General features: G+C 39.7%; 1 protein-coding gene and 1 long non-coding RNA gene across 2 annotated transcripts in view; both read left to right on the top strand.

The window, feature by feature from the left end:
• Positions 1-26,112, top strand: part of LOC121873516 (heterogeneous nuclear ribonucleoprotein U-like protein 1) — a 65,223-nt gene extending 39,111 nt beyond the window's left edge. Inside the window, 5 exon segments of the mRNA XM_042377103.1 lie at positions 11,164-11,332; positions 11,698-11,892; positions 12,016-12,272; positions 22,776-23,009; positions 25,195-26,112. Of these exon segments, the coding sequence (XP_042233037.1) occupies positions 11,164-11,332; positions 11,698-11,892; positions 12,016-12,272; positions 22,776-23,009; positions 25,195-25,404 (1,065 nt within the window). The 3' untranslated portion in view covers positions 25,405-26,112.
• Positions 4,357-6,367, top strand: LOC121873517. Its single transcript, XR_006090260.1, has 3 exons — positions 4,357-4,456; positions 4,834-4,853; positions 5,244-6,367. It is a non-coding gene; the product is annotated as an uncharacterized LOC121873517 (long non-coding RNA).
• Positions 26,113-26,323: the final 211 nt, after the last annotated feature.

The raw sequence follows: 26,323 nt of genomic DNA, 5'->3' as shown, positions 1-26,323 counted from the left end.
GGTTAAGGGCCCTATTGTATGATGGTGTTAGGGCCCTACTGTATGATGGGGGTGAAGGGCCCTACTAATGTTGGGGGGTGAAGGGCCCTACTGTATGATGGGGGTTAAGGGTTCTATTGTATGATGAGAGTTAAGGGCCCTACTATGATGCCGTTGAGGTGGCCCTACTGTATGATGGGGGTGAAGGGCCCTACTGTATGATGGGGGTGAAGGGCCCTACTGTATGGGGGTTAAGGGTTTGTATGATGAGAGTTAAGGCCCTATTGTATTATGGGGAAGTAGGGCCCTATTGTATGATGAGGGTTGAGGGTTCTACTGTATGATGGGGGGTTAAGGGTTCTATTGTATGATGGGGGTTAAGGGCCCTACTGTATGATGGGGGTTAAGGGCCCTACTGTATGATGGGTTAAGGGGCCTACTGTATGATGGGGTTAAGGTTCACTGTATGATGGGAGTTAGGCCATACTGTATGATGGGGGTGAAGGGCCTCACTGTATGATGGGGATTAAGGGCCTATGTTGTATGATGGGGGTTGGCGCCCACTGTATGAGGGGGGTTAAGGCCACTACTGATTAGGGGGAAGGCCTCTACTGTATGATGGGGGTTAAGGCCATTACTGTATGATGGGGGGTTAGGGTTCTATTGTATGATGGGGGTGAAGGGCCCTACTGTATGATGGGGGTTAGGGTTCTATTGTATGATGAGAGTTAAGGGCCCTATTGTATTATGGGGGTTAAGGGCCCTATTGTATGATGGGATGTTGAGGCCCTACTGTATGATGGGGGTTGAGGGCCTACTGTATGATGGGGGTTAAGGGTTCACAGTATGATGGGGGTTAAGGGTTCTATTGTATGATGGAGGTTAAGGGCCCTATTGTATGATGGGGAGTTAAGGGCCCTACTATGTGATGGGGGTTAAGGGCCCTATTGTATGATGGAGGTTGAGGCCCTATTGTATTTGGGGGTTAAGGGCCCTACTGTTTGAGGGAGGTTAAGGGTCCTACTGTAAAAGGGAGGTTAAGGGCCCTACTGTATGATGGGGTTAACGGTCCTACTGATGATGGGGGTTAAGGGGCCCTACTTTGTGATGGGGGTTAAGGGCCCACTATGATGGGGGTTAAGGGTCCTACTAGTGAAGGGGGTTAAGGGTCCTATTGTGATGATGGTTAGGGCCCTACTATGTGAAGAGGGTTAAGAGTCCTACTGTATGATGGGGCTTAGGGTCCTACTTTGTGATGGGGTTAAAGGCCCTACTGTATGATGGGGGGTTAAGGGCCCTCACTGTATGATGGGGGTTAAGAGCCTACTGTATGATGGGGGTTAAGGGTCCTATGTGAAGGGGTTAAGGGCCCTACTGTATGATGGGGGTTAAGGGCCCCACTGCATGATGGGGGTTAAGAGTCCCACTGTATGATGGGGGTTAAGGGTCCTACTATGTGAAGGGGTTAAGGGTCCTACTATGTGATGATGGTTAAGGGTCCTACTATGTGAAGGGGGTTAAGGGTCCCATTTAGATGGGGGTTAAGGGCCCTACTGAATGATGGGGGTAAGGGCCCTACTGAATGATGGGGGTTAAGGGCCCTACTGTATGATGGGGGTTAAGGGCCCTACTGTATGATGAGGGTTAAGAGCCTCACTTGTATGATGGGGTTAAGAGTCCTACTGTATGATGGGGGTTAAGAGTCTTACTGTATGATGGGGGTTAAGAGCCCTACTGTATGATGGGGGGTTGGAGTCCTACTGTATGATGGGGGTTAAGAGTCTCACTGTATGATGGGGTTAAGGGCCCTACTGTATGATGGGGGTTAAGGGCCCTACTGTATGATGGGGGTTAGGTCCTACTGTATGATGGGGGTTAAGAGTCCTACTGTATGATGGGGTTAAGGGCCCTACTGTATGATGGGGTTAAGAGTCCTACTGTATGATGGGGAAGAGTCCTCTGGATGATGGGGGTTAAGGGCCCTACTGTATGATGGGGGTTGAGAGCCCTACTGTATGATGGGGGTAAGGGCCTCACAGTATGATTGGGGGTTAAGGGCCCTACTGTATGATGGGGGTTAAGAGCCCCTACTGTATGATGGGGTTAAGGGCCCTACTGTATGATGGGGGTTAAGGGCCCTACTATATAATGGGGTTAGGGTCCTACTATGTGATGGGGTTTTAGGGCCTTACTATGCGATGAGGGTTAAGGGCCCTACTGTATGATGGGGTTAAGGGCCCTACTGTGTGAGAGAGGGTAAGGACCCTACTGTGTGAGGGATATTAAGGGCCCTACTATGTGATGGGGGTTAAGGGCCCTACTGAATGATGGGGGTTAAGGGCCCTACTGAATGATGGGGGTTAAGGGCCCTACTGAATGATGGGGGTTAAGTGCCCTACTGTTTGATGGCGGTTAAGGGCCCTACTGTATGAGGGAGGTTAAGGGCCCTATGGTATGAAGGAGGTTAAGGACCCTATGGTATGAAGGAGGTTAAGGACCCTGCTGTATGAGGAAGGTTAAAAGTTTTAATTTATGAGGGAGGTTAATGGTTCTATGGTATGAGGGAGGTTAAGGGTCCTACGGTATGAGGGAGGTTAAGGGTCCTATGGTATGAGGAAGGTTTAAAGTCCTAATGTATGAGGGAGGTTAAGGGCCCTATGGTATGAGTTAGGTTAAAAAGTCCTAATGTATGAGGGAGGTTAAGGGGCCTATGGCATGAGGGAGGTTAAGGGCCCTATGGTATGAGGGAATGTTAAGGGTCCTATGGTATGAGGAAGGTTAAGGGCCTTATGGTATGAGGGAGGCTAAGGGTCCGATGGTATGAGGGGGAGATTAAGCCTTTGGTGGTATGGTGTGGTTACGGGCCCTATGTAGGCGGGGTGGTTACGGGCCCTATGGTATGAGGGACGTTAGGCCCTAGGGTATGGGGGGAGTTACGGCCCTATGGTGTGAGGAAGGTTAAGAGCCCTATGGTATGAGGGAGTTTAAGGCCCTATGGTATGAGGGAGTGTTAAGGGCCCTATGGTATGAGGTACGCAAGGGCCCTAGGGTATGAGGGACGTTAAGGGCCCTAGGGTATGAGGAAGGTTAAGAGTTCTAGGTATGAGGAAGGTTAAGGCCCTTATGGTATGAGGGAGGTTAAAGGTCCTTGGTATGAGGGAGGTTAAGGGTACTAAGGTGAGAGCGAGGTTAAAAGTCCAATGTATGAGGGTATTTAAGGGCCCTATGGTATGAGCGAGGTTAAAAGTCCTAATGTATGAGGGTGGTTAAGGCCCTTGGTATGAGGGAGGTTAAGGCCCTATGGTATGAGGAGATTAAGGGCCCTATGGTATGAGGGGGAAGGTTAAGGGCCTTATGGTATGAGGAAGGTTAAGGGCCCTATGGTATGAGGAAGGTTAAGGGCCCTATGGTATGAGGAAGGTTAAGGGCCCTTATGGTATGAGGGAAGGTTAAGGCCCTTTGGTATGAGAGGGGAGGTTAAGGCCCTATGCTATGTGGGAGGTTAAGGGCCATATGGTATGAGGGAGGTTAAGGGCCCTTGGTATGAGGAAGGTTAAGGGCCATATGGTATGAGGGAGGTTAAGGCCCTATGGTATGAGGGAGGTTAAGGCCCTAGGGATGAGGATGTTAAGGGCCCTATGGGATGAGGGATGTTGGGGCCTAGGTATGAGGGGGGCGTTAAGGGCCCAAGGGAATGAGGAATGTTAAGGGCCTAGGTATGAGGAATGTTAAGGGCCCAAGGTTATGAGGAATGTTAAGGCCCTAGGGTATGAGGAAGGTTAGGGCCTTATGGTATGAGGAAGGTTAAGGGCCCTATGGTATGAGGAAGGTTAAGGGCCCTATGGTATGAGGAAGGAAGCCCTAATGTGAGGGAGTAAAAAGTCCTAATGTATGAGGGAGGTTAACGTAATGTATGAGGGAGGTTAAGGGCCGTAATGTATGAGGAAGGAAGGTCCTATGGTATGATGGAGGCTAAGGGCCCTAATGTATGAGGGAGGTTAAGGGCACTATGGTATGTGTCAGGGGTTAAGGGACCTATGGTATGGGAGGTTAAGGGCCCTATTATAAGGGAGGTTAAAAGTCCTAATGTATGAGGGAGGTTAAGCCTCATGAGGTGAAGGAGGTTAAGGGCCCTTGGTATAAGGGAGGTTAAAGTCCTAATGAGGGAGGTTCAGGGCCTATGGTATGTGGAGATTAAGGGCCCTAATGTATGAGGGAGGTTAAAAGTCCTAATGTATGAGAGAGGTTACGGGGTCGAATGTATGAGGGAGGTTATAACAGAATGTATGAGGAAGGTTATCCTATGGTATGATGGAGGCTAAGGGCCCTAATGTATGAGGGAGGTTGGAGGCACTATGGTAGGAAGGTTAAGGCCCTATGGTATGAAGGGGAAGGTTAAGGACCCTATGGTATGTGGGAGGTTAAGGGTCCTATGGTAGAGGGTGGTTAAAGGCCCTATGGTATGAGGGAGGTTCAGGTCCTATGGTATGAGGGAGGCTAAAAGTCCTAATGTATGAGGGAGGTTAAGGGCACTATGGTATGTGGAAGGTTAAGGACCCTATGGTATGAGGGAGGTTCAGGGTCCTATGGTATGAGGGAGGCTAAAACCCCAATGGTGAGGGAGGTTAAGGGCACTATGATGGGGGAAGGTTAAGGGCCCTATGGTATGAGGAAGGTTAGGTCCTATGGTATGTGGGAGGTTAAGGGTCCTATGGTATGAGGGGGTGTTATGGCACCTAGCGTATGTGAAGGTTAAGGGCCCTATGGTATGTGGGAGTTAAGGCCCTATGGTGTGGGAGGTTCAGGGTCTATGGTATGTAGGAGGCTAAAAGTCATAATGTATGAGGGAGGTAGGGCCCTATGGTATGTGGGAGGTTAGGGTCTATGGTATGTGGGAGGTTCAGGGTCCTATGGTATGTGGGAGGCTAAAAGTCCTAATGTGTGAGGGAGGTTAGGGCCTATGGTATGTGGGAGTTCAGGGCCTATGGTATGTGGGAGGTTCAGGGTCCTATGGTATGAGGGAGGCTAAAAGTCTAATGTGTGAGGAGGTTAAGGGCCCTATGGTATGTGGAGGTTAGGGTCTATGGTATGTGGGAGGTTCAGGGTCCTATGGTATGAGGAGGTTCAGGGCCCTATGGTATGTGGTTAAAGTCCTAATGTATGAGGGAGGTTCAGGGTCTATGGTATGTGGGAGGTTAAAGTCTATGTATGAGGGAGGTTAAGGGCCCTATGGTATGTGGGGGCTAAAAGTCCTAATGTGTGAGGTTAAGGGCCCTATGGTATGAGGGAGGTTCAGGGGCCCTATGGTATGTGGGAGGTTCAGGGCCCTATGGTATGTGGGAGGTTAAAAGTCCTAATGTATGAAGGAGGTTCAGGGCCTATGGTATGTGGGGAGGTTAAGGGCCCTATGGTATGTGGGAGGTTCAGGGTCCTATGGTATGAGGGAGGTTAAGGGCCCTATGGTATGTGGGAGGTTAAAAGTCCTATGGTATGTGGGAGGTTAAAAGTCCTAATGTATGAGGGAGGTTCAGGGTCCTATGGTATGAGGGAAGTTAATGGCCCTGTGCTATGAGGGAGGTTAAGGGCCATATGGTATGAGGGAGGTTAAGGGCCCTATGGGATGAGGGAGGTTAAGGGCCCTATGGTATGTGGGAGGTTAAAAGTCCTAATGTATGAGGGAGGTTCAGGGCCCTATGGTATGTGGGAGGTTAAAAGTCCTAATGTATGAGGGAGGTTCAGGGTCCTATGGTATGAGGGAGGTTAAGGGCCCTATGGTATGAGGGAGGTTAAGGGCCATATGGTATGAGGGAGGTTAAGGGCCCTATGGGATGAGGGAGGTTAAGGGCCCTATGGGATGAGGGAGGTTAAGGGCCCTATGGTATGTGGGAGGTTAAAAGTCCTAATGTATGAGGGAGGTTCAGGGCCCTATGGTATGAGGGAGGTTAAGGGCCCTATGGTATGAGGGAGGTTAAAAGTCCTAATGTCTGAGGGAGGTTAAGGACCATTCTGTGTGAGGGGAGGTTGAAGGCAGTGGTGGTTTGTGTTAAAATGTATAAAGAGGGTTGCAGTTTTAAAAAATTTGCCGCAAAAAAAATATTTACCTTAGAGTCCAGTTTGTGAGTTAAGTTGGTGTTAATACTCTGGGGCCTGGGTATTACTTGAAAATATATTCCATCTGGTAGCTCTTTGATGTAGCGAAGTGATGAGTAACTTTTTTTTATTTAAGTCCGTTATTACTGTGGACATTTTATTTTCACTGGATACCATTGTTAAAGCAGGTAATCTGTCCCTCACCATGATATTCCACAAGAAAGTTATTATTGGTGTTATCATTACAGTGGTTCCTCGGTTAACGAGCACAATCCGTTCTAGAAGGTTGCTCGTTAACCAAAAACTCGTTAACCGAAACCATTGTTTCAATGGGTTTTTGGGTAATCTGTTCCAGCTCACCGAAAATTGCCTAAATTCAACAAAAGAAGTAGAAAAGTACACTTACTTTGAGGTGTGTATGTAGAAGGTTCATGGATGATGATGATGATGGGAATTAGAATGGGGGTGGAGGAGGAGGGACAAGAGAAGGCATTGGGGTGGAAGAGAAGTCACCCCATGGTGCCATTTCACCCATAAAATTTTAGTTCTCTTGGTGTAAATCAACATGTTAACTAAATTTTAAAATGAATAATAATTTTAATATAAAAAATGCAAAAATATTAAAGAGCACAACATTCTTGATATTTACTCCACTGGAAACGAATGTAAACATAGAACAGATTACTGTATTGGCAGACTAGCCCATTAGCTGATGCTCACAACAAAATGTGTTTGTCGTAAGGATTTCGTTTATCAATGGTTTGTTCGTTAATCGAACTGAAAATCCTTATGGGAGCTAATTCGTTAATCGAACCGTTCGTTCCAGAAAGTCGTTCGTTAACCGAAAATTTTGTAAACCGAATCCATTGTTTCAATGGGATATTAGGTAATTGGTTCCACCTCACCATAAGTACATACAAAGTAAAAAAAAAATGCAGTAAAAGTACACGTACTTTGAGGTGTGTATGTAGAAAACTCCTGGTTGACGATGATGATGATGGGAATTAGAAGTGGGGGTGGAAGAGAAATCACCCCATGCTTCATGCTGTCATTTCACCCATAAAATTATAAGTTCACTTGGTGTAATTCAAGATAATTTTCTTAAAATCAACACTGCACTGCACTATATATTATCAATATGTTAACTAAATATCAGAATGACCAATAATTTCACTGAAATATGCAAAATTATTCAAGACACCAACAAAATAGGTTCTCTCTCCACAGAAAACAAAGCCAGGCTGACACCTGGTGACCGACCCACACATCTGATGGGTGCACAACTAACTAGTTCCCTGTACTGCATATATTATCTATGTTAAATAAATGTTAAAATGACTAATAATTTTAATACAACGCATTCAAAAATATTAAAAAGCTTATATTTATTGATATTTAATCCATTGGAAACGAATTTAAACTTAGAACCGATTACTGAATTGGCTGAGTATTGTATCCCCTCAGCTGATTCTCACAACAACAAACTGGTGTGTTGGTTCTCTCTAAAGTACTGCATATATTATCAATATTTAATGTTAAAATGACTAATAATTTTAGTATAAAACATTCAAAAATATTAAAAAGCTCAAATTTATTGATATTTAATCCATTGGAAACGAACTTAAACTTAGAACAGATTACTGAATTGGCTGACTGGGCCATCAGCTGACCAGCTGATGCTTACAACAAAACGTGATGTTCGTATGGATTTCGTTAATCGAATTGAAGATTCTTATGGAAGGTATTTCATTAACCAAGGCGTTCATTAACCGAGGGACCACTGTGTGTGTGTGTGTATATATATATATATATATATATATATATATATATATATATATATATATATATATATATATATATATATATATATATATATATATATATATACACACACACACACACACACAGTATACAGGAATACCTGGCTATTCACAACCCTGCTTATCCATAATTAATATTTTAACACCTCTACTTGATATTTGCAAAGTATACTCCGCTTATTCCCAAATGAAAAATTATGATACCCAACAGTAATATTTCAAACCGGGTGGGCCAGCCGCTGCTCTACATATTCCGATGTAGGGCCCGCTTCATGTGAGCCCCCACCACCACACAGACCCACACAGTTTAGAAATTAATTAAGTTCAGTGGGACTAATCAAATGGAGCACACGCAGAGATGCTTACCCAACGCCTGTACTTCTACTTCTAAACTGCAGTGTGAAAAAATACGCCGAACATTCTTAAATATTTTGTATGGCAATGGTAAATGCTAGTTTAAATTATTACTCATTTACAAATGTCACACACACACACACTTGTGCACATTCACTCTCACACACAAGCGCACTCACACACTACTACTACCTGTTACTACTACTTTGCTGTCACATGGAATCGAGTATGACTATCATCCAGCTATGATACAATGATATGGTGTTATTAAGGATATCACCTAGATTGATGAGTTCGTAGGTGACTCGAGAGACCAATACGGGACCGGCGGTGTTGTCTACAGATGTTGCACATGTGGGGGGCTACATCTAGTGCAGGAGGGGTGGTGGCAACGTCTTTCCGGTTCTTGTCTGCCTCGGTTTGCAGTCGGGCTAACTCGAAAGTATTGACACCTTCTAGTGTGGTGCTCCTCCAAGCGTTAAGGTGTGGAGTGAGGGAGTCGATTTGGCACTTTTCGGGTTTGTCCTAGACTATCCTATACCTTTTCAGTTGCCTGCCAGCGTTCACTCACTCGCACAGTGTTCTTTTGAATTGTTTTTTATTGTGGTTATATAATTGCATTATATGGAGTGTATTTATCAAAAAATTTTACTTTAAAATGAGAACTATGATGAGTATTGGTATGTTTAAAATGAATGTGTGTGTGTAGACTTGGCAGGTCACCAAGTTAGATTGGCCCTGTAGCTCTCCTACCAGCTGAAGCGGATATTTTTTTTTTCGACTTCATTTTATTTATTTATTTTTTACTGTTACAAGCACACACAGTTGTTCATACAGAATGTGCAAATAAAAAAATATATTATCATCGGGTCAAAAAACAAATAAAAATGTCTTACATCCGTGGGAATATGCGTGCAGATTGTGGGAGGCAGAGGGGAGCCGTGAAGGAAGTGCGGGGCTAGGATCTTATGTTCCCCCTACTAGGCCAAGCTGTGAGCTTTGTTATTTTTGAAATTTTAATTTCGGGAAGATATGCTTTTTTATTTTCACATGCACAATGTAAAAAAAAAAATATCACAATGTCCAAAACACAAATGGAATACATTTCTTACGTGCGTAGTAGTTAGCCCACAGATTGGGTGATTTTTTTGTACAGTGGTCTCTCGGTTAACGAGCACAATCCGTTCCAGCATGTTGCTCGTTAACCGAAACCATTGTTTCAATGGGTTTTTGGGTAATTGGTTCCAGCTCACAGAAAATTGCCTAAATTCAAAAAAAATGTAGAAAAGCACACTTACTTTGAGGCGTGTACGTAGAAGGCTCCTGGATGATGATGGGAATTAGAATGGGGATGGAGGAGAAAGGAGAAGAGAAGGCATTGGGGTGGAAGAGAAGTCACCCCATGGCGCCATTTTACCCATAAAATTTTAGTTCTCTTGGTGTAATTCAAGATTATTTTCTTTAAATCAACACTGCACTGCATTAAATATTGTCAATATGTAAAATAAATTTCAAAATGACCAATAATTTGCTTGGAAACACAGAAAAAAGCATTTAGTTGAAGAGAGTCTCAAGCAATATGTTACCTCCACTGAAAAGAGAGAGAGAGACTAACGCCTGTTTGTTTGTTAACAGGCTGGATGGCACGCCAGAAACTAGTTTCTTTACCTTCAGTTATGTTCAGTAATTGTTAAAATGACTAAAAATATTAATATTAAACTTAAAATTATTGAATAGTATAAACTTCTTGATATTTACTAAAATAGTAAGGAATTTAAGCCCTAAAACCGATTACTGTATTGGCGGACTAATACTACAGCTGGTGGACCGCCAAATGCAAGCGAAAACATGTTGAGGTCGGCTTGTAAAAAACTCGTTAATCGAGGGATTGCTCGTTAACCGAAGTTAAGAATCTTATGGAAGGTAACTCGTTAACCGAAATCTCGTTAACCGAGGGATCACTGTACTGCAGTACATAGTTTTTCTTTATTCCTCACAATTACTGGTACTATAGTATACTCACAACTCTGGTCCCTAATGACCTCAGATAATGAGGGGTGTACTGTATATTGCAAACTATGCGGTGAAAATAACCGACTGGCAATGCATCCCTCCATATTTACATTAATTCTTATGGAGAAAATTGCCTCATTATTCACAATAACTTTTAGGAATGCATCCCTTGTCATAACCAGAGTATATTCCTGTGTGTGTGGGTGTGTACAATATATATATATATATATATATATATATATATATATATATATATATATATATATATATATATATATATATATATATATATATATATATATATATATGATTTCAAAATAGGCTTTATTATACTAAAACCTTGTAAAAATTCTTTTACTTGCAATTAGCATTTTTTCTCAAGGTGGTAAATGACTTGACTTCCATCTAATATAGCCATTATTTGCTCATCTTGAAGTTAAATGATGACTCAAAAGATTACAAAATGTAGGATAAAGGAGAAACAGATGTAGACTTATCCATAAAAAACCTATTAGGCCTGTTGGTTATAGAAGAAAAGTTGGCTAATTCTCTTTAATTACAGGGTCACGACTTCTTGGGTAAGTTAAATAGGAATTTAGGATGTATAAATCGGTGAAAATTAATAAGGGATGTAGGCCTTAACTAGATTAAAAAAAATTATTATGGATAAAGAGTGATTGCTCATTTCAGCAGGTCCTGATCTCATTGCCTCCCAGGTACGTATGTTAATGTTTAAGATGGGGTGGGAGGGTGGGCACGTACAGAGGAACTGCTATTAACCTGTTCTTCCAGACTGTCTTTACAGAGGAGACTAGGCTGAACTCAGCCACTCTGACCTTAGGGTCGGGCAGGACCTAAAAACCTAAGTGCCTAATGGCTCTTGTTTATCTCCTCTGATACGGAACAGACGAATGTATACCCATCGGCTCAGAGGCGTAAAATGAAGGGTTTTGCTGGCTTCAAACGACGTGCAGTTGTAATTTGTCCCACTGATGAGGACCTGAAGAAACGAACTGAGAAGCGAGAGAAGGAGGAAGGCAAGGATGTTCCGGACAAGGCTGTCCTAGAGATGAAAGGTAAATAAGCGATGCAGGTAACCATACTGACCATGGGCTCTCATGGCCACATTGTCACTGTGTTGTCTACTTCCATTGACAAATAACCTATGTTTTCTCAATGTTTGGATGCTTGCCCCCTTTAACTATTGCTCCGTACACTTATTCTAAGGTTTATTTATTTATTTATTTTTATATCTTATTCCCCTTCTGCAGTCACCCTCAACCAGGAAAGGTTTTCATTGACATCACAGCTATACCTTCAGATGCATCATTGAAACTTTAAAAGATTTAGTGCTTTGTAAGATTTCATATACTTTGGTCATTGAAAGCCTTTCCTGGATTTAGATACAGTGTTTCGATTTTAAAACATTTTTGGTGTGCAGCCAACTTCAAATTGCCGGAGGAAGGTGACCTGTTTGATTCTGTGGAGTTCGTTGAAACAAATCGTGAGGAGGGCCAAAAGCTAGTAGAGCAATATAACAAGGAAGGAGAAGATGCAGGCTTTGGCCAGAAGAAGGGCTTCAGAGGTGGATTTGGCGAAAGACGTGGTGGGTACATGGACCGCCGAGGAGGCTATGGTTAGTCATTGTATTAATGACAAGATGTAATTGATGTAAAACTGATTACATATTTATATATAGTGTATATACATATACTGTAAGTGATATCTTGTGATTGCTAATGAGAATTTAACAATGCAGGCAATCGCGGGAGTAGCTTCCGAGGTGGTTGGGACCGAGAACGCCGTGGTGGTTATAATGACCGCCGTGACAGAAGCAGTTGGAGTCGTGATCGTGAAAGTCGCGACTACAATCGTGGTGGCTACAATAGAGATAGCCGTGGTAGTTTCAACCGTGATTATAATCGTGGTGGCTACAACAGGGACAACAGAGTGACCTATAACAGGGATCGTGGTAGCCGCAGTGGAAACTACCAAAGCAACTGGAACAGAAATTCGGTAAGATAATAGATTTGTATCACTTGTTCATAAAAGAAAGATCTATTGTTGTAGAACTGTGGTAGACTGATGAGCATGCATGTCGTAGAGATGTAATGAATTCTACCTTGTGTAGATCCAGCAAGGTCCTGTTTAACATGAGTTTTTGAAAAAGTGTTAGTTAGGTGAATTCTTACTAAACAGTAAAATGGGACCTATTTTCTCATAGAGTCCTGTATTAAAAGCTGAGATCTCGCCCAACAATTTTTAACCAAGCAGCTCATGTTATAAACTAAAATGTTCTGCAACTCAGAATTTTGACCTCAAACCTCTTTCCTATCATTATGAAACTTGAATAGTGAAGAGACAATCTTTGGCTTTGGAATGGCTCTACTATTTTGTGCATGCTGTTCTCTTTGAACTTTCCGTTGTTGTTGAATGTGAAGTTACTTGGAAATGTAAACAAAAATTATGTGATTCATGAGGCAGATAATGGGATTGTAAACAGACCCTACTTGGGTGCCAAGGCTCAATGGCTAGTCAGGGTGGGTTTAACCAACCACCAACTTCCCCACAGCATACAGAAAGCAAGGCTACACGTGCTTTAGACTGGTTTCGTCCATTGTTATGGGACTTACTTGTCTAAGGGTTATTATAATGTTCCACAACATTAAAATACGAGGGAAGATAAATGGGGAACAAAAATATTCATAATACAGCACTTTAGAAACTGTTATAATATATTAAGTACTGTATTGAACATATTTACACTGATCTGACTTTCTGCCTCATTTACACAATTGCAGGGTCTCAATGCATGCATACAGTACATCATTTCTTACTATTGATCTTTAATTTAATTTGTTGTATTTTTAATGGTATGTATTATTATTATATTTTATTTTTGTTATTTTTTTTATAGATTTTATTAGTTATTAGTTATTATTATTATAATTATAATTATAATTATTATTATAATTATAATATTTTCGTCCCCCCAGGCCCTGATGTGGGTCATTGACCCGTGCCCGGGTGGGCTAATCCACTTTAAAATGACTGGCAAGCGTAAAAGTGAGAGTTCTCGTGGTGCTGAGAAGAAAAAGATAGTCAATTGCTTTTGAGATGAAAATGAAAATAATGCAATATGAAAAACGGGAGCAACCATTTCACGCGACCTTGGCTTCTCTCTAGACGATATCAACAATTTTGAAGAAGAAACGAATTTGTGAGGTAGTGAAAGGATCAGCACCTATAAATGGAACTATAATAACAAAAAAGAAACAAGGTCCTCTTCATGAGATGGAGAAATTATGTGTGTCGTGGAAGATCAGCTGCAAAAGCGTGTACCCTTAAGCCTTCTGACCATGCAGGCTAAGGCAAGAAGCCTTTTCGAAAGCCTGAAAAAGCAGGCAGGAGATGAGTGCGATCAAAACCTCACAGCAAGTCATGGGTGGTTCCAAAGGTTTAAGAAATGTTACAATTTGCACAGTGGAAAGGTGAGTGGAGAGGCAGCAAGTGCTGATGTGGGTGCTGCTGAAGCTTTTAAGGAGGAGCTAGATCGTGTCATTGTGGAGAGATTATTTGCCTGAGCAAATATTTAATGTGAATGAAACTGGCTTATTCTGGAAGCGGCATGCCAGAACGGGCATACATTCACAGAGATGAAAACCATGTTGGGATTCAAGGCATTCAAGGACCAAATCACACTTCTGTTGGGGGGGGGGATGTAGCTGGTTTCAAGGTAAAACCCTTCATGATAAACCATTCAGAGAACCCAAGGGCTTTTAAAAATGTCATCAAGCACATGCTGCCAGTGTTTTATCGCAGTAATAAGAAAGCATGGATGACCCTAGCACTGTTTGAGGATTGGTTCCTGAGTTGTTTCATTCCACGAGCCAAGGAGCAACAAGGGCCTTCAAGATTTTGTTAATTTCAGATAATACTCCAGGACACCCACCACACCTGGACCACCTGCACCACCTGCACCCTGATGTTAAGGTAGTCTACCTTCTACCTAACACTACCTCTATCATCCAACCCATGGATCAAGGTGCTATTGCTGCTTTTAAAGTGTATTATTTACGTACGACTCGCTCAGGCTGTTGCTGCTACTGAAGGTGACAAAACGCTCAGAGAGTTTTGGAAGGACTACAAAATTTTGCAATGTACAAAGAACATAGTTGCAGCATGGGATGAGGTTACAGGTCAGTGCGTGAATGGAATATGGAAGAAGGTCCTGAAAAGATTTGTGAACAGTTTCAAAGGATTTAATGAAGATAAAGCAATTTCTGAGATTAGTAACAAGATAGTGCAGATGGGTAAACATCTGGAGTTAGAAATTGATAATGAAGTTGTTGAGCAGTTGGTGGAAAGTGTAGCAGAAGAGCTAAGTAACGAGGATCTTATTGGACTGGAGGCACAGAAATTTGCAGAGGAAGAAGAGAGACAAAATGGAAAGGACTCTGCACCCCCCAAAAACTTTTCAGTGAAACAAATGGCAGAGGCATTTGCTACTAATAAGGGGATGCAAATGTTTGAAGAAATGGATCAAAATGTTGAGCGTTTTGCAAAAGTTGACAGACTGATACAAGATGCACAGGGAGATTTACAATGAAAAGAAAAGGCAAACTGTGCAGTCTGAATTGGACATATTTTTTTTAAGAAGTTCCCCACTGCTGTCTCCTTATGCTCCACCACTGCTGCGTCATTCCCTAAAGATGATCTAATACCTTCAACAACCAAGTATGTTAGCCTGTCTGAAGAAAGCGAACTCGATGACCCACCCAGCACTGTCTCCTCCTCTGCTTCATCCAATTAATGTAGTCTAGGATTGCTTTTAGTGTCAGAGTGGTTTAAGATGTAACGTTACCCGGTGGGTTCGAGTCCTGGCAGGGTGAGGTTGTTGATTATATGTAGAAGTCCGCGTGCTTTATGGGCTAATGAAATATATGTGGAACCTCGTGTTTCGAAGCCGGATTTGGTAAAACGCTACTCTCAGATCACTTAAGAGGCACGAGCAATTCCCTTGGAGGTTCATGGCGCCATAAGCTCGATGAACAGGCCTTGTGTGAAATATAACAAAGTCTAGGATTGCTTTTAGTGTCCTAGTGGTGTAAAAGGTAACGTTTCCCGGTCACACACATAAGATCGTGGGTTCGGTTAACAAAAAAAAATTCGATTAACGAAACCCTTATGAAAATCACATTTTGTTTTGAACATCAGCTGATAAGCTGAGGAAGTACTCGGCCAATTCAGTGATCTCTTCTATGTTTACATTCAAACTAATCACTATCTTATAAGATTGTAAATTAAATTCACCCCAGTCACTTCTATTAAATTTTATAAGCAAAAAACAAAAACTCAATCTAAGAGAAAAAAATACTAACAATTAATTACTTCACACCACAGGTGTCAACTATCAAACATGTCACTGTCACCCCTCCCTCCCCCCCCCCACCTTCCTGAGAAAGGTTTGGGTAAAAAGACTAGGTTTACAGGTTTAAAAATAAATACTACCTCAGACTTAAGTTAGGATAATATAATTTGCATTGCTGAAGTCCTTGCAAGACGGAATATTTTGAATATAAACTTCATATATTTTGCACAAAAGATAAAGTTTTTGCTCTAATAAAATTCTTAAATTAGATCTAAAATTTGTATGTCTAATGCAAATTTTAGCTTGTTTATATTCAAATTAACCACTATCTTATAAGAATTCCAGCAATGTAAATTATATTCTGCCCTGGCAATTTCTATGAATTTTATGAGCTAAAAACAAAAACTGAAATATATAAACAAATTAAATACTTCACCAGACGCACTATCTGTCAATCAAAATACAGTGACCCCTCGTTTAACGAAATTTCGGTTAACGAACTGCCTTCCATAAGGATCTTCAATTCGGTTAACGAACAAAAATTCGGTTAACGAATTTCTTACGAACCGACCTCAACATGTTTTCGCTTGCACTGGCCGGGCAACCAGCTTTAGTATCAGTCCGCCAATACATTAATCGGTTCTAGGGCTTAAATTCCTTACTATTTTAGTAAAATATCAAGAAGTTTATACTATTCAATAATTTTAAAAGTTTAATATTAACTTTTTTAGTCATTTTAACAATTATTGAACATAATTGAAGGTAAAGAAACTAGTTTCTGGCGTGCCATCCAGCCTGTTAACACACCAGACAGGCGTTAGTCTCTCTCTGTTTTCACTGGAGGTAACATCTTGCTTGAGACTCTTCAACTAAACGCTTTTTTCTGTGTTTCCAAGCAAATTATTGGTCATTTTGAAATATATTTTACATATTGACAATATATAATGCAGTGCAGTGTTGATTTAAAGAAAATAATCTTGAAATACACCAAGAGAACTAAAATTTTATGGGTGAAATGGTGCCATGGGGTGACTTCTCTTCCACCCCAATGCCTTCTCTTCTTCCTTCTCCTCCACCCCCATTCTAATTCCCATCATCATCATCATCATCCAGGAGCCTTCTACATACACACCTCAAAGAAAGTGAACTTTTCTACCATTTTTGTTGAATTTAGGAAATTTTCGGTGAGCTGGAACCAATTACCCAAAAACCCATTGAAACAATGGTTTCGGTTAACGAACTTTTCCGTTAACGAACGACCTTCTGGAACGGATTGAGTTCGTTAACCGAGGGGTCACTGTACACCTCCCTCCCTCCCTCCCTCCCTCCCTCCCTACCTACCTACCCCTGCCTTCCCAGACAAAAGTTTGGTGTTTTCATTAGGCTTTAAAGTGTTTATCTTATATAAAATCACAGACTAAACTTGGGAGAATATAATTTGAATTGCTGGAATCGATGCAAGACAGCGAATAATTTGAATATAAACGTCATATATTTTGCACGAGATAAATTAATCACCATTATCACATTACAGTAGTGATTTAAGAGTTCTAGTGTATGTGTACGATATATATAGTGATTTATGGGTGATGTAGGGGAATTTTAGGAGTGTTTCTGACTTTATGCATTTTTGGCTTTATGTTGTATATACAGTGGTCCCTCGGTTAACGAGCGCCTCGGTTAACGAGATTTCGGTTAACGAGTTACTTTCCATAAGATTCTTAACTTCGGTTAACGAGTTTTTTACGAGCCGACCTCAACATGTTTTTGCTTGCATTTGGCGGTCCACCAGCTGTAGTATTTGTCCGCCAATACAGTAATCGGTTTTAGGGCTTAAATTCCTTACTATTTTAGTAAATATCAAGAAGTTTACACTATTCAATAATTTTAAAAGTTTAATATTAAATTTTTTAGTCATTTTAACAATTATTGAACATAATTGAAGGTAAAGAAACTAGTTTCATGCGTGCCATCCAGCCTGGCAATACACCAAACAGGTGCCAGTCTCTGTCTTTTCAGTGGAGGTAACATCTTGCTTGAGACTCTCTTCAACTAAATGCTTTTTTTCTGTGTTTGCAAGCAAATTGTTCATTTTGCAATTTATTTTACATATTGACAAAATATAATGCAGTGCAGTGTTGATTTAAAGAAAATAATCTTGAATTACACCAAGAGAACTAAAATTTTATGGGTGAAATGGCGCCATGGGGTGACTTCTCTTCCACCCCAATGCCTTCTCTTCTCCCTCCTCCTCCACCCCCATTCTAATTCCCATCATCATCCAGGAGCCTTATACAGAGACACCTCAAGTAAGTGTACTTTTCTACCCTTTTTGTTGAATTTAGACAATTTTCGTTGAGCTGGAACCAATTACCCAAAAACCCATTGAAACTATGGTTTCGGTTAACGAGTTTTTCGGTTAACGAGATTTTCGGTTAACGAGCAACCTGCTGGAATGGATTGTGCTCGTTAACCGAGGGACCACTACTTTTCTGTGAGCTGGAACCAATTACCCAATATCCCATTGAAACAATGGTTTCGGTTAACGGACGACCCTCTGGAACTAATTGAGTTCGTTAACCGAGGGACCAATGTATATATATATATATATATATATATATATATATATATATATATATATATATATATATATATATATATATATATATATATATATATATATACAGTTTTACCCCGCTTAACGCGCTTTCACTTAACGCGTTTTCGCATATACGCGGTGCCTTGCCAAAGCTGAACTTTCACTTAACGCGGCATTTTTCATCATATACGCGGTGAGTGTCCGGCTCGAGAGCTATTTTTAGATTCGCACCACCCGCCACCCTGCCTGACTGCCTGTTTTAGCTCATAAAATTCATACAAATTACCCAGCCAGAATATAATTTACATTGCTGGAATTCTTATAATTTGGTGATCATTTTGAATATAAACAACATATATTTTGCATTAAACATACAATTTTTAGATAAAAATATTTCTCTAGGTAACTATGTTATCTTTTGTCCAAAATATATGACATTTATATTCAAAATATTCCTGGTCTTACAAGGAATCCAGCAATGTCAATTATATTATCCTAACTTTAGTTTGAGGTATTATTTATTAAAATTTAGTGGTTATCCCACACATCTCCTTGGGACGGTTGGTGGGGGGTGGGGGTGGGGGGGAGGGAGGGACCGACCGACCGACCATCTGTTACCCTGTGAAGAATTATTTTTTTTTTTATTAACTGAAGATATTTGTTTTAGCTCATAAAATTCATACAAATTACCCGGTCAGAATATAATTTACATTGCTGGAATTCTTATAATTTGGTGATCATTTTGAATATAAACAACATATATTTTGCATTAAACATACAATTTTTAGATAAAAATTGTTCTCTAGGTAACTATGTTATCTTTTGTCCAAAATATATGACATTTATATTCAAAATATTCCTGGTCTTACAAGGAATCCAGCAATGTCAATTATATTATCCTAACTTTAATCTGAGGTATTATTTAATACTAAATGTTATAAACTCTGGAAGGGAGGATTGGTGGGGGGTGGGGGGAGGGTTGGGACTGACCACGCGGTTGGAAGAGGGGGGGAAGGCAAGGTGGGGTACTTTGATTGACAGATAGTGTCGAAGAATATTTTTTTTTTTTATTAACTGAAGATATTTGTTTTAGCTCATAAAATTCATACAAATTATCCGGCCAGAATATAATTTACATTGCTGGAATTCTTACAATTTGCTGATCATTTTGAATATAAACATCATAGATTTTGCATTAGACATACAAATTTTTGATGTAAAGTTTATTCTGAGTAAATATGTTATCTTTTGTGAAAAATATATGACATTTATATTCAAAATATTCCTGGTCTTACAAGGAATCCAGCAATGTCAATTATATTATCCTAACTTTAGTTTGAGGAATTATTTATTACTATACCTGGTTTTCCCCCAAAAATTTCTCAGAGGGAAGAGCCAGTGAGTGTAGTGTGAGAAGAGGGGGAGGGAGTTGAGTCCATTATTTGAATGGACATTAACTTGGCGACTGTATTTCTCTATTTCTCTTAAGTATTAATTGTGTGCATGTACCATCATAAAATTAAGATGTTATTTTTACTACAACATAGTTATTTGTCGTCAAAAAGTGGAGTTTGGGGGTCGGGCTGGGTTCTATTGGAATTAATCCCATATGTTCTGTTATTCACTTAACGCGGTTTTCACTTAACGCGGGACCCTCTGGGTTCAATTGACCGCGTTAAGTGGGGTACAACTGTATATATATATATATATATATATATATATATATATATATATATATATATATATATATATATATATATATATATATATATATATATATATATATATATATATATATATATATATATATATATATATATATATATATATATATATATATATATATATATATATATATATATATATATATATATATATATATATATATATATATATATATATATATATATATATATATATATTTATTTATTTATTTATTTATTTATTTATTTATTTATTTATTTATTTATATTTATTTATTTATTTATTTATTCAAGACATCTTCAGAAGCAACTGAATTACATGGACGGAGAGAGGCTTACGTCCACAGGGTGACTTTACTAAACATGAGTTCAGGTCCTAATCATGACATCCACTAATCCGCACACAACACCACCACACACGCAGAGGAGCTTAAGAGAAAGGGCTCCTCTACGTGTCACTCTTAAGCAGGGAATACGTTCTGAAGAGAGCGCTTAAAGGCAAAAACGCGTAGTCTAAATTATCCTGGAGAATCCCTTAAATCGTCCATAAAGTACAGGGGGTCCCCAACTTATGAATGGGGTTAAACTTTAAATTTAATGTATTTTATTTTCCTGGTTACTTAATTTTTTGCTTTCATTTGCTGTATTTTGTCATTCTATCTCTTTTTTCTCTTAAATTAAGTGATTTTAGATGTATATAATGACTTAGGCTATGATATAGTGGGATTTTAAACCTTGTTCTGTCAGTACGGTATACACAGCATGTGTTTCAACTAACATACAAATCCGACTTAAGAATGCTCTCGGGAACGGAACCTGTTCATAACCCGGGGACTCCCTGTATATGGTTATATATACCTGTCAATGGTGCATCTGGTGACTTTGCTGGTGAGGTCTATTTCAGTTTAAATGTGCCCCAAAATTTTTAAAATAGGTATCATAAGGTAAAAAACGACGGGGCGGGGGGGGAATTAATCATTGTGTGTAGAATCCAGCACTGAAGATGGGTGGGAGAGAGCTACTGCAGGAGTTTCCTCATTCACTACTCTGCTCTCTCACCTTCTGCTAAATGGCAACACATTTTTTTTTTATGTATTTATATATTTATTTATTTTTGTTGTTGTTCCTCTCATTCACTGGTACGGTATATATTATTTATGTAAAAAAAAAAAATCCTCCACATGCATACCTCCTACGCATCCAGCTCACCACATTGTTCAGGCAATCACCTAGCTTAGCCAACTCACAGATGTATGGTGGCGGCGACTGTGGTGGGTGTGTATGCTGTGACGCATTTAAATTCCAGTGACCGAATGCCTCATAACACATTTACTTCCCACATAAGCTCTTTATTTTTCTTATTTTATAATTTTATACTATATTTTCCCTATTTCCAAGCCACATTAGTGAACAGTAATGTTATGATTTTTTAACAACTTTTATGGTTTCATTAAAAGCAACAATAAATGCAGCAGCTAGGCTGGTGACTCAGATGTACTTTTAGCCCACCACTCACACATAGGTTGACTTCTCATACATACACAACCATGTTCTTCATTTATAGTCCGGTTTTCTGAGAGCTGCACCAGGAGACATCTGTGGCCTGGAGAGATGGTAATGCATGTTGCCATTGTTACATATAGTGAAACTATAAAAGTTGTGGAAAAATCATTTCAATATTCTAATGTGACTTAGAAATAAAGAAAATATAATATAAAACTATAAGACAAGAAATATGAAGAGCATGGGTGTGTATTGTGTGTGGGAGGTGATCTTAAGTGTGGAAGCAGTGGGCAATTTGTCAAAAGTGCATCTGGCAACTCTGCTGGTTAGGCCTATTTCAGTTTAACTGTGCACCACACAACCAACTCTGCTGTAAGTTTACTTTGTCACTGATTGTCAAGTTGATTTCAGCAGAGAATATTTAGGGAAATTAATGGAAGCATGAGAAAGCTAGCACTGCTTCTGCTGTCTCTTCCCTCCTCAAGGACAGGCCCTGACATTACATTACTAACATTGATGACTATTGGCACATCTCTGTATGATACCAGTGACATGTTAACCCTTTTATTCATGTTGCCATGTAGGGTCAGCATCCTGCATTGGTCTCTCATATCCTGACCATATCACAGCCACAAAGGTGCCTGCACATTGGGTCCTGGGCAGAGAGCAAACATGAATATTCAGCGTTTGGAAAAGGTTGTCAAGCGAAGCAACTGAAGTGACCACTTTTCTGTAATTTGTGTGTGTGTATTTTTATTGGCATTTATACGGTATCTTGAAATTATGTCTCCTGAGTTAAGGGCGTAGAAGCTTGAAGAGTCAAGGGCGTAGAAGCCTGAAGAGTCAATGGTTTATGTCTAAGCAAGTTATATTGGAAGCTCCAACAACTTGTCCCTGAATATGAATTCGCAACTTTCGATTTACAGCAGGTACCTACTTTGCTGCTAGGTGAACAGGGACCAAGGGGACTAGGAAGAGTGTCCAAACAACTTCCGCCGGCCCGGGAATCAAACCTGTGACATCTTGCTTGTGAGGCAAGAGCGGTACCGCTCTACCACCAGCGCCCCCACAGGGATATTGATAAATGCTTAAATTGTGGATGATCTTAGTTTTGATTTGTAAGAGTATTGATTTGTCTCAAACTTGGTGGTCTTGATTATATCTCTGGCATATGTGAATGATTTAATTGTTTTTTTTATTTCTTGGTGGTTTATTGGTTATGTAGTCTTATTTTTTATTTGTTTCAGTTGTCCAATATTAATTTTCATACTGCCTTTTATCCGTTTTTGGTAGACTTACTTCTTTTTGCTTTTTTTTTTTCTCTCCATCTCTTCTTACTGCAGAGTAATGAGATAAAGAGTACCTCCGATAGTACTACTACTACTACTACTACTACTAACCCATGGGCAACCCAGCAGGGAACCCAGGGGACCCAAGGCTATGGGAACTACGGCAGCTATAACAGCCAAGGATGGGGTAACCAGAATTACGGCTATGGTCAGGGGTACGGCAGCAACTGGAACCAGCAGTACTATCAACAGCAGCAGCAGACACCACAGCAGCAATACTGGGGAACAGTAAGTGGTTCTGTATTTGTTATTTTACCCTAGCAGACATAATCAGGGCTATGAAATAGTAAAAAATAATTATTGGTTGTGTAGATAATATATTAGAAGCAATGCAACTTTTTAATCACAAGGGTAAGAGGATGGTAACCACTACTGTATTCTGGGAAGAGTTGGGTGTTCTTGGGGGTGAGAGTACTGCTGCTGCCAAAGATAGTATGTGTTGATATGTTAGCCAGAAGGCTTTCATGTCAAGATTGCCCCTTAGGGGAAGATTTTAAATAGATACGGTGGAGTCGCTTGCAGGTTAGGTACCAGAAGACATAGTGAACTATTGTGAAAAATAGTTAGATTCTTGAGTACAAAAAATATGCATAAACTGTTCTAAAACTGCTTTAATAAATGCTAAACATACATAATACTGTACAGGTATCCTTCACTATACAAATAGGTTAGGTTCCTGAAAAAACATTTGTGAAGTGAATTTTTGTATAGCAAATAAAGGTGCATTTGGGGAAAAATGGGTTCAGTTCCCAATGACAAGAAAATCCCAATTATATACCCCAAAACATGAAATGTGTTCACAAACAACAAAAAACCGACCTAACTAATGATAAATACTACACAACTACTGAAAAGCTTCTGATAACGACAGTTCTACTAACAACAATTCATATTTAAGATCCTGGTTAATTTAGGATCCAGTTCAATTTACGCCATTATTTTCTTCGTATTTACGACGGAAGTAGGTTTTTTTTTCCATATACTAACTTGTAAATAATAACTAAATCTCGATATCTATTATACTTAAAAAAAAAAAAAAAGCCTTGTGCATGGAGACTACCGGGCTTGTGAGTGGTGACGCCAGCATCACTAGTATAAACAGTCACAGCTGGTGGGCCCTTTGTTTTTATGCATCTGAACAGGAAAAGGGGAAAACTTTCTCAGGTTTCTTACTGCATATTTGCATCCCTATTCAACATGAGCAAGTGATGGTAGTGTTGTTTCAAAAGCTAATAGAAAGTGTATAGGCTCAGCCGAGAAACTAGAAGTGTTAAAACAATATGAAAAAGGTGAGAGGTCTGTGGATATTATATGGAGCAAGTAATGAACATAATTTCTGAAGTGGATCCATTAACAGAACAAAGCATTAAAATTAACAGGGACAAGAAAAATGCATATGACCCCTATATAAAGATGTATAATGAGAAAAAGCAGCTGTACAAGGTTCTTTAGACAGTTTTATTATCCGAAGGCCTAAACCATCAACTTCAGCATCATAAGCAGCTTCATGTACAACTTTGGGTTCAGTAACAGTTTCAGCAACAGCTACTTGTACTGTACACTTAGACAAATGATTAATGAATAAACCAGGGCATATGCAGATGCATAATAATGTACACTACAATATTACTTAAGCGATGATAAGTACACAACAGTATTTATTAAGTGATGATAAATACACTACTGTACTATACTAATTTACTTAGTACTGAAGACAGACATTGTGGTAAGCCAATCAGCTGTTTGCTCACTGTAAACAAATGACTCCGTTCAGTGTGGGATTCTTTTTTCAGGAAAGCTGATTCTTTTTGGATAATATTTTATCAACCTGGCACCAAATGATCCTAAATTATATGAGAATTATGGTTAAATTGCATAAAGAAGTGTTAAAGGAATCTTGGGGGAGAGTGTACCCACCTGTGCTTCCCCACTCCCCTCTGCCAGCTACTTTCAGATAAACACTCGTCTTCCACATACAATTTACTCTTACACTTATTTGTCATTAGTTTTATCTTTATAGTACTGTACAGTATACAGTTTTATCTTTATTCATAAGACAAATTCTGTGGTTACTTACATACTGTATAACACTTTACAGTAAATAACAATCATCTTGGTGACATCAGTTGTAGACAACCAGACATATGTCTGATTTTCAAATCGGATAGTTCTGTCATATTTTTTTATTGTAATGTATTTTTTAATGACCTTGTTATACACATTAAAGACCTTAGTTGTTGAAGTGCAGTAATAACATAACGTCATCTGATTTTCTTTAAACAGTTCAGATAAGCAGTGTTATCTCCGACCCTCATATATTCGTATTTTTCGGGCCGGGGTCTGCCCTAATTATATATATATATATGTGTGTGAGTGTGTGTAAAGATTTCTTAATGAAGTTATATAATTCCAGGGTTATGGATATGGAAGCCAGGGCTATGGAACTAGCCAGCAATATGGAACTTCAGGGACAGCCAGCCAGGCTAACACTGCTAGTGGAAGTTGGGGCCAACAGAGCAGCAACTGGGGAAGTGCTGGCCAGCAACAGTGGGGTACTGCTTATAATAAACAACAGTGGGGAACTGGCTATGGTACTGGGAGCCAAAGCAGCCAGAGGAGGTAGAGGAATTGTCCACTAGATCAAATGTCAGGCTGCAGAGTTTGGGAAGTTGGTATAAAATATATCATCAACTGAGAGAACTTTATCATGGGGGCCACATGTAGCTGTAACCAATTTGAGCTGTGCCCTCTACATTAGCTAGTTAACCTTAATTATACAGTATATCCTGTTTAGTGTTCATCACTGCAGTGTAGGATTTTTACTTGTCATAGTTATTAGTGTCTGAAATCTCTTGGATATTATTGTAATGAATGAGTATTTTGAATGTTGATAATAGATGTTACAGGTGTGGAGCAAATGTTAGAACATACTGCTTGATGTCTTGGTGAATAGTTAGGACAATCAGGTATATTCCTGATTTGCATTTTAATTCATGGTGGAGAGGACTAAAAAAAATTATTTGCACTTGTGTATTAATAAGAGTTAGCTGTATACAGTATATATATAGTTAGAGTTGACTATTATCCATATGTTTTAGAAATCTAGATTATAAGTTCTATTACTACTTGATACTGCTTAAGTGAATAATAGTATGTTTGCCACAAGCAGTGTACAAAGTCTTCTAAACTATGAATTCACAGCAGCATAAATTTACCTGTATTTTTCTTCAAGTACTTGTAAGGTATTGAATTTTATTTATACATTTTGAAGTTTCACACTTTGTTTCAGAAATGTACCAATTTATTCAATGGCAATGAAGACAGTGGTAATCTTAAGAGTTTTATTCCCTCTAATATGATATATTGTGCATTTAAATGGGCCATATCGTTATTAACACAAAATAAACCAAAACTCTAATGCCCTTTCTCTCAGCAGAAGCATGACCATGACAAACTGCAGAAGTGTTATACCACTGATGCCATCCAGTGCTTGAACAGACTGAAAGTATACAGGTCAAAGTCCTCTAATCTGGCATCTCAGG

Source organism: Homarus americanus, unplaced genomic scaffold, assembly GCF_018991925.1.
Source record: "Homarus americanus isolate GMGI-L3 unplaced genomic scaffold, GMGI_Hamer_2.0 scaffold30858, whole genome shotgun sequence".
In the NCBI taxonomy this organism is placed as follows: Eukaryota; Metazoa; Arthropoda; class Malacostraca; order Decapoda; family Nephropidae; genus Homarus; species Homarus americanus.
The sequence above is the reverse complement of the archived record's forward strand: the minus strand, read 5'-3'. Positions and strand labels throughout refer to the sequence as shown.